General features: G+C 54.2%; 1 protein-coding gene across 1 annotated transcript; it reads right to left on the minus strand.

The window, feature by feature from the left end:
- Positions 1 to 9,621: 9,621 nt before the first annotated feature.
- LOC124647567 (probable L-type lectin-domain containing receptor kinase S.7) lies at positions 9,622 to 11,799 on the minus strand. Its single transcript, XM_047187492.1, has one exon. The coding sequence runs from the start codon at positions 11,797 to 11,799 to the stop codon at positions 9,622 to 9,624; it is 2,178 nt and encodes a 725-aa protein (XP_047043448.1).
- Between the last annotated feature and the right edge of the window lie 364 nt (positions 11,800 to 12,163).

Here is a 12,163-nt window from a genome sequence, read left to right on the forward strand (position 1 = left end):
TTCCGAGCTTCTTCGATCAGGTCCATAGAAAGCTGTCTGGCCTCGTCAGCTGTTTCTTCATTGTAGGCGGAAACTCGCGGCGAATCGTGGATGATGTCGGAGGGAATCACGGCTTCGGATCCGTATACCAGGAAGAATGGGGTAAACCCTGTTGACCTGTTAGGGGTAGTTCGCAAACTCCACAAGACAGCGTCCAGCTCGTCAGCCCAAGCTCCGGCTGCTCGTCGCAGCGGTTCCTCGAGGCGTGGCTTGATTCCTGATAATATTAGACCGTTAGCCCTTTCAACTTGACCATTGGATTGTGGGTGAGCCACAGATGCGAGGTCCAATCGAATCCCCATTGTCTCACAATAATCCTTCAATTCTCCACGAGCGAAGTTTGTGCCATTATACGTGATTATGCTGTGTGGGATGCCGAATCTCATCACGAGGCTGCGAGACAAATTTTAGTGCCGTAGCACCGTCGGCTTTTCTCACTCGGCTTTGCCTCGATCCACTTGCTGAATTTGTCAACGGCGACCAATAGGTATTCAAAACCGCCGGGAGATGATCTTTTTAACTTACCAACCATATCGAGCCCCCGGACCGCAAATGGCCGGGTGATTGGTATGGTCTTCAGCTCTTGGGCTGGAGCGTTTGGTTGAGTAGCGTAGTCCGACAACCTCGGCAGGTCTTGACTATTTTGTCGGCATCTTCTTTAGCTGTGAGCCAGTAAAAGCCTAGCCGAAAAGCTTTTGCAACGAGTGACCTGGGAGCGGCATGGTGCCCGCAATCCTCTGCGTGGATCTCTCTGAGGATTTCAATGCCATCTTGATTAGAGACGCATTTGAGAAACACCCTGTTGCGCTTCGTTTGTAGAGCTGTCCATCAACAATTGTGTAGGATCTTGCTCGTCGATGATGCGGCGCGCGAGGACCTCGTCCTCCGGCAGCTTCGATCGATGAGGTAGTCCGGGAAAAGGCTGCGTCCAAGCCGGAATGATAGCCATCACCTCTTTGGCCGGAGACACTTGCCACCTCCGGGTTTTCCGGGTTAGCGCCCTTCACCGAGGGTATCCGGAGATGCTCCGGGAAAATTCCGGGCGGAATTGGCTTCTGCCGGATCCGAGCTTGGATAGCATATCTGCGCTGCATTGTCGTCTCTCCGGACATACTTGACTTCGTATCCTAGAAAGCATTTGGCGATCTCGTCAACTTCGTCTCTGTAAGCCGCCATGACGGAATTTACGGCGTTCCGGGTTCCGGCTACTTGCTTGTGCCACCGAGGTCGGAATCTCCGCAACGAGATGATGTGCTTGATCCCTATTTCCTTAGCGATGCGCGATCCGTGTAGTAGAGCCTCGTACTCTGCCATGTTGTTTGTAGCTTCGAAGTGTATCTGCAAAGCGTCTTGCAGTTCTTCTCCGGTAGGGGACTTCAGGGTGACTCCGGCTCCTGAGCCTTGATGTTGCTTGGATCCATCGAAGTGCATAACCCATGTCTCTGGTTCCGGCTCCAGACTAGCATCCGGAGCTTCTGTCCAATCTGCAACGAAATCCGCCAAGACCTGTGATTTGACCGCAGTCCTGGCTTTGTAGCTGATATCGATGGCGGATAATTCAAAGCCCCATTTCTGTTGTGCGTCTGTTGCGTCGGCGTTGTTGAGAATCGTTGACAGCGGAGCTTTGCTCACGGCCATTCTTGGATGTTCTTGGAAGTAATGTCTCAGCTTCCTGCTGCCCGAGGAATACTCCGTAGGCTAGCTTACGAAAGTGAGGGTAGCGGCTGTTTGGATTCCGTAAGGACCTCGCTGATATAGTAAAGCTGGCCTTTGGACTCCATATTCGTGACCTTCTTCCTGTCGTTCCACCACGATGACGAGGCTGATGACCCTGTTGGTGGCTGCCAGGTAGAGGAGCATAGGCTCTGACTCTCCTGGGGCTGCTAGGATAGGTGGGGAGGTAAGTATCTCCTTCAACCCTTGTAGTGCTGCATCCGCTGCCTCGTCCCAGGACAAACTTGTACGTTTTCTTCAATAGCTTGTACAGGGGAAGTGCCTTCTCGCCAAGACGGCTAACAAACCTGCTGATTGCTGCGACACAACCAGTGAGCCGTTGCACATCTTTGAGGCAAGTTGGCCTTTTTATGCACAAAATTGCCTTGATTTTTTCCGGGTTTACTTCAATGCCCCTGTTAGAAACAATGAAGCCAAGGAGTTTTCCGGCTGGTACGCCAAAGACGCACTTCAGCGGATTCAACATCATCTTGTACCGACGGAGATTCTCAAAGGTTTATGTGAGGTCGCTGATCAAGTCGGATCCTTTCCGGGTCATGACCGCGATGTCGTCGACGTAGGCGTGTACGTTCCGGCCGATCTGGTCCTTCAAGCACCGCTGCATCGTACGTTGGTAGGTGGCACCTGCGTTTTTCAAGCCAAAGGGCATAGTAACATAGCAGTAAGTGCCAAACGGGGTGATGAATGAGGTCGCCTTTTGGTCAGACTCCTTCATCCGGATCTGATGATACCCGGAATACGCATCAAGAAAACACAGAAGTTCCGCCCCTGCCAGTCGAATCAATGACTTGGTCAATGCGCGGCGGGGAAACGGATCTTTCGGGCAATGTTTGTTCAAGCCGGAGTAATCGATGCACATTCTTAGTATTTCGAGTGTTCTTTTTGGGTACAAGGACGGGATTTGCGACCCAATCGGTATGGATTACTTCTATTACAAAACCTGCCTCTAGTAACTTTGCTAATTCCATTCCTATGGCGCGGCGCTTCTTATCTCCAAAGCGTCGCATAGCTTGCTTCACCGGTTTAGCCCCGGGTTTATGTTGAGGTAGTGCTCGGCGAGTTCCTTGGTACTCCGGACATGTCAGAAGGTTGCCATGCGAAGATATCCATGTTAGCGCGGAGAAACTCGACGAGCGCGTCTTCCTATTTGGGGTCCATGTTGGCTCCGATTGAGACTTGCTTGGTAGCGTCATCTTCCTTGAAGTTGACCTTCTTGGTCTCTATCGCGGCCACTGAAGGAGTTTTTACGTTCGGAGATCTGCTTCTTGGTGGTCCGCATCTCGGTCGGATCCACCGCGGCTACGCAGCCTTTCGGCTCTTCTCCGGAAATGACAGACTCTGCGAAGGCGGCTTCGCCCAACTCGCACTCGTGAGCCTTTTTGTAGTCTCCGGTTATGGTGATCATACCGTTAGGACCCGGAATTTTGAGCTTGTTGTAGATGTAGCACGCTCTTGCGTGGAACTTGTGGTAGGTGGGCCTGCCGAAGATGACATGGTAGGAGCTCTTGAAGGGCACAACTTCAAACGTGATCTTTTCTTCGCGGAAATTGTGAACATCGCCGAAGGCCACGGGAAGTGTGATCTTTGCGAGGGAGTTCGCCTTCTTACCGGAACCACGCCGTGAAACTCGGTGTTCTTGTGTTTGAGCTGTTCCTTGGTGAGGTTCATCCGCTCCGAGTCTCCAGGTACATGATGTTCAAGCTGGCTCCACCATCCATGAGGCACTTGGAGAAGTCATACCCGTCTATGCGGGGACTTACAACCAAGGCGTAGTATTCTTTTGGCACAATGGCGGGATGATCCTCCCTGTCAAATGTGCACGGAACTTCCGACCACGACATATTGCGGCACGGCCGGGAGCTGTGGCGTTCAGGATCCGGGTAGCTGACTTTGTAGCGCGGACTGTTGGGGTTCCGAGGAAGGTGTGGTAAGCCCCCACGCTCTTTTTCTCGAAGGGGTTGGATTTACCTGCGGATCCGGCTTTGGGATCCGGCGAGTTATCATCCTCGTCCATCGCCTCGGAACTGTCCTCCTCCTTGTCTTTGTTCTTGCCCTTGCCTCCTTTGCCACGAGGCGGTGCTTCCGGGCTCGCTTGTATCCTGCTTCCGGGTCGTTCTTTAGATCGTTGACCCACTTGCGGTTGCGGTTGGTGTGAGTGGACTTCCCCGTAGCCGGATCCAAGTGGGCCGGGCAGGGGCATGTCTCTATACTCTTCGTAGGTTTGCGGGGCGCGGGATCCGCCAGCTGTGACCTCAGTGCCATGCTGCTGACCCCTGCCGGCTCCGCCTCCACGGCCGCGCCCTCTTCCGCCTCCTGAACCTCCGCGTTGGAACGCCATGGCGACCATGTCGGATCCGCCACTCTTCTGGTCATCAGGGTTTTTGCGTTTATGGCCGCTATTGTTGCCGTTATCACGGTTCTTCTTTTGTTGGTGTAGGGGGATTGCTGTAGCTGCGATATCACCGCCGCGTCATCATCGGCGGCGGTATGGTCGGCGGCAATGGAGATCATCTCATCCAAAGTCAGTTTATTTGCGTTAGCCAAACAAGTGAGCTTATGCCTCGGCAATCCTCCTCTCTGCAGTCCACCAATGAAGGCGTACATGGCAGTGGTGTGGTCGATGTTTTCGCACTCGTTCCTGCATGCCAACCATCGTGTGAGGAAGTTTCTTGAGGATTCTCCCTTCTTCTGGATACAAGCTTGTAAGTCGCTTGCCGTGGCAGGTCTTTTGTAGGTGCCCCTGAAGTGTTTCTCGAACGCGGTCTTCAGGTCAAACCAGCAAAAGATGGAGTTCTTCTCGAGGTCGGCGAGCCGAGATCCGGGCTGGACCTACAAGGTACAAGCTGGAGCATGCGGCAGGCGATATTAGGGGTTCCTCCGGCAAAGGTTCTTGCATTATAGTAATCCTCAATCCGGGTATCCGGCCTTTCGGTGCCATCATAATGCTTCGGGTTTCCGGGTAACTTGAGGAGCTCCTTGGCTTTGGTTCCTCTCGAATCATCCTGCCAAAGCACTTCGGTCCGATGTAGTCGGTTACGTATTCGTTGAGGCGTTCCCGCGCGTCGCGCGAGCCGTGGCGGGGGATTGTGAGCGGAGCGAGATCTCCGGCCGCCGCCTCCACCTCCACCTCCGCCGCCACCGCTAGGTGGTGGTGAGGAGATCTGCGAGGGGCCGATCCGACCTCTTGCTTCCGCCTTCAGATTCTCCCCGGCCCTCCCGGTGCGGCTCCGGCTTCTGTGGCTGCCTTCGCCGTGGCGCTGGCTGCCCTGGTCGTTCCGGCTCCGGCGGGGCTCCGGGTCGCGCTCCTCATTCCGGCTCCTCCTAGGCTCGGGCTCACGATCGTTGTTCTGATTCCGGCGAGGTTCCGGCGTGCGCTCCCTGTTTCTGTTTCTTGAGGGCAGCACGTTGTCGCGGATAACAATTCCACCATGCCCCTGAGGCCTGGTGTTTCCGGCTGGACTACGGCGGCGAGGGGGACGCGGGTAACCATTGGGCGGAGGAGAGGGGTTGCGGTACTTGTCTCGTCCAGAGTACATTGCATCCTTTCCCTTTCTCGGATCTGACGGTGGCGTCTTTGATGGTACGGGGATCGGATTTGGGTGTTCCCTGGCTTTCCTTCGCGTTCCGAGGATCCGGTTCGCGATTCGTCATCTCGATGGCGATTGTCGTGGGCGTCCTTCGCGCGGTGGAGACGCAATGCTCGGGTTAGATTCCAACTTGCGCGAAGTGTACTGCCTTGCTCTGTTGCTTCACCGGCTGAAGCGACGAGCGTGCGAGCGTAGTCGATGTCAATCTCCTCGTTGTTTTTCTTCAAGATCTCTGCAGCCTTCGTCATATTGTCCTTTGGGGTTGCGAGCGGCTGTTGCTCCGGTTGGAGTTGCGAAAGTGATCCTGCGGGGAACTATCAACTCACGCCGGACCTTTTCGACCTCCTGGTGAGCTTCAACGATCTTGTCCTCCCAATGCTTTCGGAGTTCCTTGACTTTTGCCAGTCCTTCGTCCACCTCCTGCTCACGCTGGATGAAGTCTTCCACAAAAACTGCGGCGTGCTTCCTTTCCTCCAGCATGGCGGCTGCGGTGTTCTTGAACTTCTTGGCTGTGGCCAGCAGCTCCACTCTCTTAGCTTCTAAAGCTTCTACATCTTCGGGAGTGATGGGTTTGTTAAGAATATCCGAGCGATAAACCGCATCCATGCCTGCTTGCGCGACCATCTCTTCGGGCGACAGGAGGCTTTCCGAGGAAGAATCCTTGCGGGGCCGCTCCCGCGACATTGGAGATCCCTGGTGGGATGGTTGGGGGTCGGATTGGGTGCCTACCTCTTCGATCCGTGTTCTCCCGGCGCCGCTACGGTTGCAAGTACACGCTTTGGTTGGGCGGAATCAACCTCAGGCTGATCACAGTATCCATATTCCCTCACCTTGCGATCGAACTCTTCAGTGTCCATGGATTGGGTGTCTCCGGAAATTGGGCTTAGGTTTCCCAAAATTGACTCTTCCGCCGGAGTTCCCCTTTCTCCGACAGCCTCTTGCTGATCCGGAGCAGCGTTGTTTTCCGGGGCCTCGACCTGCTCGGGATCTGCTCCGGCTTCATGAGGGGCGGTTCCGGCGGTATGGGCCAAGAAGTGTACAAAGTGACACCTTTGCTTTTCTAACACCTGGGAGACCCAGGCGGATCTGCATTGGTCTTCCACCGTTGTTTCCTGCTCAGGGGCGGATTGGGTGGGATTTGATTTTTTCAGATCTAAGGCGGAATCTTCGCTAGGAAGTTCCTGCGTCTCAGATCGGATCTTCGTGACTGCGTCCTGCTCAGCGGCGGTCGCGTCAGCGCTACTTACCAGTGGGTTTCCGTCGGAATCGACGGTTTCCCCGATGAAGATGTGTATGCCGCCAACTGGGACGATGGAGAGCTTGACGGGGTCGGTTTTAGCCGGAATCCAACACTCATCCGGAGGGACGATCGGCAGATTTCCGGCGTAAAGAACACGCCCCACAGCGATGATGTCGTCGTAGCTTCCCATGGCGGAACCCTCCCGGTTCCGGCCTCCGGACGCCGCAGAGCCCCACGGTGGGCGCCAAGCGTCGTTGCCTAATCGACGGTACCTCGGAGGAGGGATCCTCACGAGGGGAGAAGAAGTAGGGGCCATAGGGCGGAGTGCACACGGGACGGTGGTACGCGATTTACCCAGCTTCGGAACACCTGCACGATGACGGGGCCCACTGCTGCTTGTGCCGGAATTATGCGGGCGCTTTCGCATTGTTACAAGGAGTTGTGGTTGTGCCTCTAGGGCTCCCGGGATCCGGCTTATAAAGGCGCACGGATCTAGGGTTTACATGGAGAGTCCTAGCCGGAATACAAGTTGTCTAACTACGGTACAATGTCTTGCCGTGTACGTCAAGGATCCGCCTTCCTCCAAGTACGTGCTGGATCCGGATACTTCATGGGCCGTCACGGATCCGGCCTCCTTCGTAGGTCGGTAGAGATCCGGCTTCCTGTTCCTGGGCTGGACTTCATCCTTCAGGATCTACAGCAACTGGGCCGCCCGATGGGCCACATGCCTCACCACCATCTATGGGCCACCCGGGCTTGCCGGATCTAGGCCATGCCGTTGATATACCCATAAAGTATACCCACAACAGCCACCCCCGACGCAAACGGACACGCGGTCGATTTCGACCATTTCGACCGACGCAAACGGACGCGCGCGGACATTTCCGGATGCTAAAATACGTCGCGCCGCTGGAGATGCCCTGATGGATCTAATTCGCTGAACCGATTGCACTGAGAAAGCCCATGCTATCGTCCACAGGAGATAACTCAAGTTTCTTCTCTTATTTTGCTGGATTACACTGATTTTGCATAGATTTGGAAAATAAAAAAAAATATTTTCACTATATAATCTCAGAATTGGATCTCTCTTGTAGCTCTGAGTTGCGGAGAAAGTGCTTCTGTCTTACTGATTAGTTTCTTATACACAGCTACCCTCGGGGCTCCCCTACATGATCTAGTTTATCTTCATTTTGCTCGGGTGGAGGTTCGAGACTTTGTTGGTGAAAAAGGATACTTGCTAGCGACGTCGGCACTTCTAAAATAGAAAGGTGGGGTGCGATACCATGTGGTAAAACAACCATAGAAATAACACATGTATCTGAAAATAGTCATAGATGATGAGCATAATTGAAAATTTAATATTTTTATATGCTACGAATAATTTTCCACTAGTTACACTTCTTTGTAACACTGTAAGATATTTTATAAATAGCCCGACATGGTAAAAACATTAATAAATAGTGGCTTAGATGGTTGGTTCTTCTAGAAGTAATTGCTTTTCATTTCAATACCTCACCTTGCCATTTTATTTCATATTATTATTATTATTATCTGCTTTTCTATCTAGATTTTTACTTGATTTTCTCACCTGCATAACATTTTTTTCCACATCACATATACAAATACACATCGACATCGTGGCTCTAATTATGATGTAGATTTTGTTTTGTTCAATGTAGTGTACAATTTTACTTTTGCAATTCATAAATTATCTTTTTTCTGCATGGGCAACTCCTATTTATGCATTTCCTCCTATTTGTAGCATGTCTAGGTCAAGGTTAACATTAAATGGTTTTTGGTGTATGTAAGAAGGGAACGATGGTTGATAAAGAACATTTATCTTATTAGTGACTACTCTTGCACCCGAAGTCATGGGCGCCTTGTTTATTGACGAAAAGTTGGGGGGAAATATAAGCCTTGAACAATGGAATGGAGGTAGTAAGATACAACGCCACTTTCTTTCATCATTTAATATGGTGCCCCATAATCAAATTACTTAGGATATCACGGTAGAAAACCCCCATAGGAAAGATCTATCTAGCGGTGCTGAATTGTTGCTTCATGGGGTCAACACAGTGTCCAATCTCAATTATCCCAATGCTTCCTAATTGTAGTATTGTAGTTTGCAAAGGGTATGTTGTTGTATTTAACTTGACTTTGCTCGTATGGACGCTTTGTTGGTGAAAAAGGATACCTAGCTCCTTCGGCTCTTCTTAAATAGAAGAGTAGTGTGCGATACCATGTGGTAGAACAACCATACGAAGAACACATATGGTTGTAAATAATAGTCATGGAAAATGAGCACAACTCAAAGTAATTTGTTTTGCGCTATGAATTATCTTCCGCTAGTTATACCTTGTATGACACCATAAAATATTTATAAATAGCCAGACATGTTAAAAGCACTAATAAAATAGTACCTTAATTGGTTGGATCTTCTAGAAGTAATTGGTTTCCATTTCGATACCTCACCTTTCCATTATTATCTACAAAGGTATACCCTACTTTTATTTCTGTATTTTATCTTGATTTTCTCACCTGCATAACATTTTTTTTCTGCATTACATATCCAACTACACACAGACAACATGACTGTAATTATGGTGTAGCTTTTGTTTTGTTCAATGTAGTGTACATTCAGTTTTCCAGTTCAAGAATTATCTAAATCTAATTTTCTGCAGGAGCAACTCCTATTTATGCATTTCCTCCTATTTCTGCAGGAGTATGTAAGAAGGGCATGATATGGTCAAGTTCTTAATTTGGGCATATCTTTTAGTTCAGTCGGGATTTGTAGCATTTTTTTGGCGAAGTTCCATGAACTCTGCTACAGAAGATGTTCAAGAAAGAAAGAAATGTCGACTCAAACGAACCACAACAAACACTCTTATTAGTATTTCAATAATCATACACACCATTGGGGATTATTACCTATATTCCCCTTATGAGCAAGCACATCACAGCAGCAAAATGTGTACTACAACGACGGTGCTGATCCAAGCACATACGTACGTTTTTCTTGGATCAGCGTTCTACGTCGGCCCCTTCCGATTTCGGGGACGACGCCGCCGCCTTGGCCGCGGCGGCCGGATAGCCTCCTCTGACGTCGTCGCCAGAGGAGAAGGCCATCTCCTGGATCTTGATGGACGCGCTAGAGCTGAAGACGAGGAGGGGCTTCTTCCGCGGCACGGGCACCGGGTCGGCCTCGCCGTTGAGTATCTGCACCACCCGCCGCATCGCCGGCCGCTCCTCGCAGTTGGGGTTGGCGCAGCTCAGGCCCACGAGCAGCAGCCGCAGCATCCCCTCCCGGTCGAAGTCGCCGTTAAGCCGCGCGTCGGCTGCCTCGATGAGCCGGTCCTCGCCGTGCAGTCGCCACACCCAATCCACCAGGTTCACGTTCTTGCTGCCGCTCCCGCTCCCGCCGTCCTCCCTGTCGATCGGCCGCCTGCCGCAGCACACCTCGAGCACCACCACGCCGTAGCTGAAGACGTCGGTCTGGTCGGTGGCCTTGCCGGACTGCAGGTACTCGGGCGCGAGGTACCCCATGGTGCCGGCGGTGAGCGTGGACATGGGGCTCTGGCCGTGGTCCATGAGCCGGGCGAGCCCGAAGTCCCCGAGCCGCGGGCTGAGGTTGGCGTCGAGCAGGATGTTCCCCGTCTTGATGTCCCGGTGGATCACGCGCTGCTCGCACTCCTGGTGGAGGTAGGCCAGCACGGACGCGATGCCGGCGGCGACGTTGTGGCGCTCCGGCCAGGAGAGCGTGCAGGGGTCGCCGTAGAGCGCCTTGTCGAGGCTGCCGTTGGGCATGTACTCGTAGACGAGCAGCAGCTCGCCGTTCTCGTCGCACCAGCCCTCCAGCTGGACCAGGTTCTTGTGGCGGAGGCAGGCGATGACGGAGAGCTCGGCCACGAACTCGTTCCGGCTCTGGTGCGCCTGCGTCGACCGCTTCACCGCGTAGGTTGTAGCGACGGCGGCCGCGCCCGGCATGGCGCAGGCCTTGTACACCGTACCGAACGCGCCCCTGCCGATGACTCTGCTCGCGTGGAACCCCCTGGTCGCGGCGCTCAGCTCCTTGTGGCTGAACTTCCTCGGGCCTTTGAGCAGCAGCTCCGGCAGGAGGAGGGCGTGCTTGTTTCTCCTCGAGGCGGTGAGCTCTACCAGCTTCTTGACGGACACCCACGCGAAGAACGCGAACGCGGCCGCGAGCGCGACGGGGCCGAGGATGCTGACGGCGAGGCCGAACCTTTTCTTGCTGGTGGCAGCCGAGGCGTTGGTGGTTACCACGCTGGGCGCCGCATGCTCTGAGGTGTTTCCAGAGGCAGAGGAGGCGTTGGTGGTGGTGGTTGTCGGCGACGGCAAGCCGAAGGTCCGAAATGTCCACTCTTTGATGGTATGTTGCTGAGTGCTCCCCTCCGTGGACGCCGAGAAGCCGACGTACATGTCGCCCACGAGGTGCGGCGAGAGGTCGACGGCCACGGAGAGCACGGGGCGCGCCGGCTTGACGCCGCCGGAGACGCTCAGGAAGACCTCGAGCAGGCGGTCGGCGCCGCGGTACTCAATCCACGCGGTGGTGAGGTTGCCGCTCTTGAGCACGACCCCTGAGCCGGCGAGGTCGACGGCCTGCAGGGACACCGGCGAGCCGACGTCCAGGCCCACGTGGTTGTCGCTCCGGTCGCCCAGGCCGGCGTTGAGCATGGTGTCGAACTCCACGGCCACGATGGCGGGGCCGGGGGAGTTGTCGTCGTCGTCGTCGTTGGGGACGGCGGTGGAGGAGACGGAGGAGTTGAAGAGGCCGAGGTAGCCGCCGGTGGCGCCGAGCGTGGTGCGGGCGGGGGAGAGGAAGAAGGCGACGCCGTCGCCGCCGGTGGAGCCGGGGTTCTGGGTGGCGATGACGAAGGAGAACCTGGCGGCGAACGACGCGGTGGCGTTGCCGCTGTTGACGTCGCGGAAGGAGACGGCGCGGGTGCAGAGGACGGTGCCGGCGCTGGAGGATGGCACGCCGGTGTCGCGCGTGAGGCCGACGGAGCCGTTGCGCAGGAAGGCGTCGCCCAGCAGGGTGAGGTCCGAGAAGGAGAGCGTGGCCGAGTCGATGCTCACGTTGGTCTTCCCCGGAGCTGCGGTTGAGGAGGAAGCGGGCTGGGGTGCTAGTGCGGCGGTTAGGAGGAGCGGCAGGAGGCGGATGAGGAGGAGGTCGGCGGCCATTGGTGGTGGCGAGAGACTGGGGTCATGAGAAGATTTCTTGGTGGCTGTACTGTATTATCGAGCGATCAGCTCGGGGATTCCGACAGGACAGCAGGAGCAGAGCAGGGGTTCGCGAGTGATGGTGTTTTTTATGGGTCTAACGGTCGGATTCGCGCGTTTGAACGCAACGGTCGGGTCAGAGACTCCTAGTCGGATTCGCTGGCTGATGATGCGTTGGAAAGTGCCAAACGAGAAGTGGGTACTCGGAGAAAAGAGTAAAATGCACCAATGGTCACTGTAATTGTCGGAGCTGCTCGATACGGTCATCGTATTGCTGGAATACGCCGCGGAGGTCACCGGACTTGTCATACATGATTTATACGGT

This window comes from Lolium rigidum, chromosome 1 (assembly GCF_022539505.1).
Source record: "Lolium rigidum isolate FL_2022 chromosome 1, APGP_CSIRO_Lrig_0.1, whole genome shotgun sequence".
NCBI classification, from domain to species: Eukaryota; Viridiplantae; Streptophyta; class Magnoliopsida; order Poales; family Poaceae; genus Lolium; species Lolium rigidum.

Coding starts and splice junctions, on each gene's coding strand:
- LOC124647567 (XM_047187492.1), bottom strand. CDS start 11,799: ATGGCCGCCGACCTCCTCCTCATCCGCCTCCTGCCGCTCCTCCTAACC.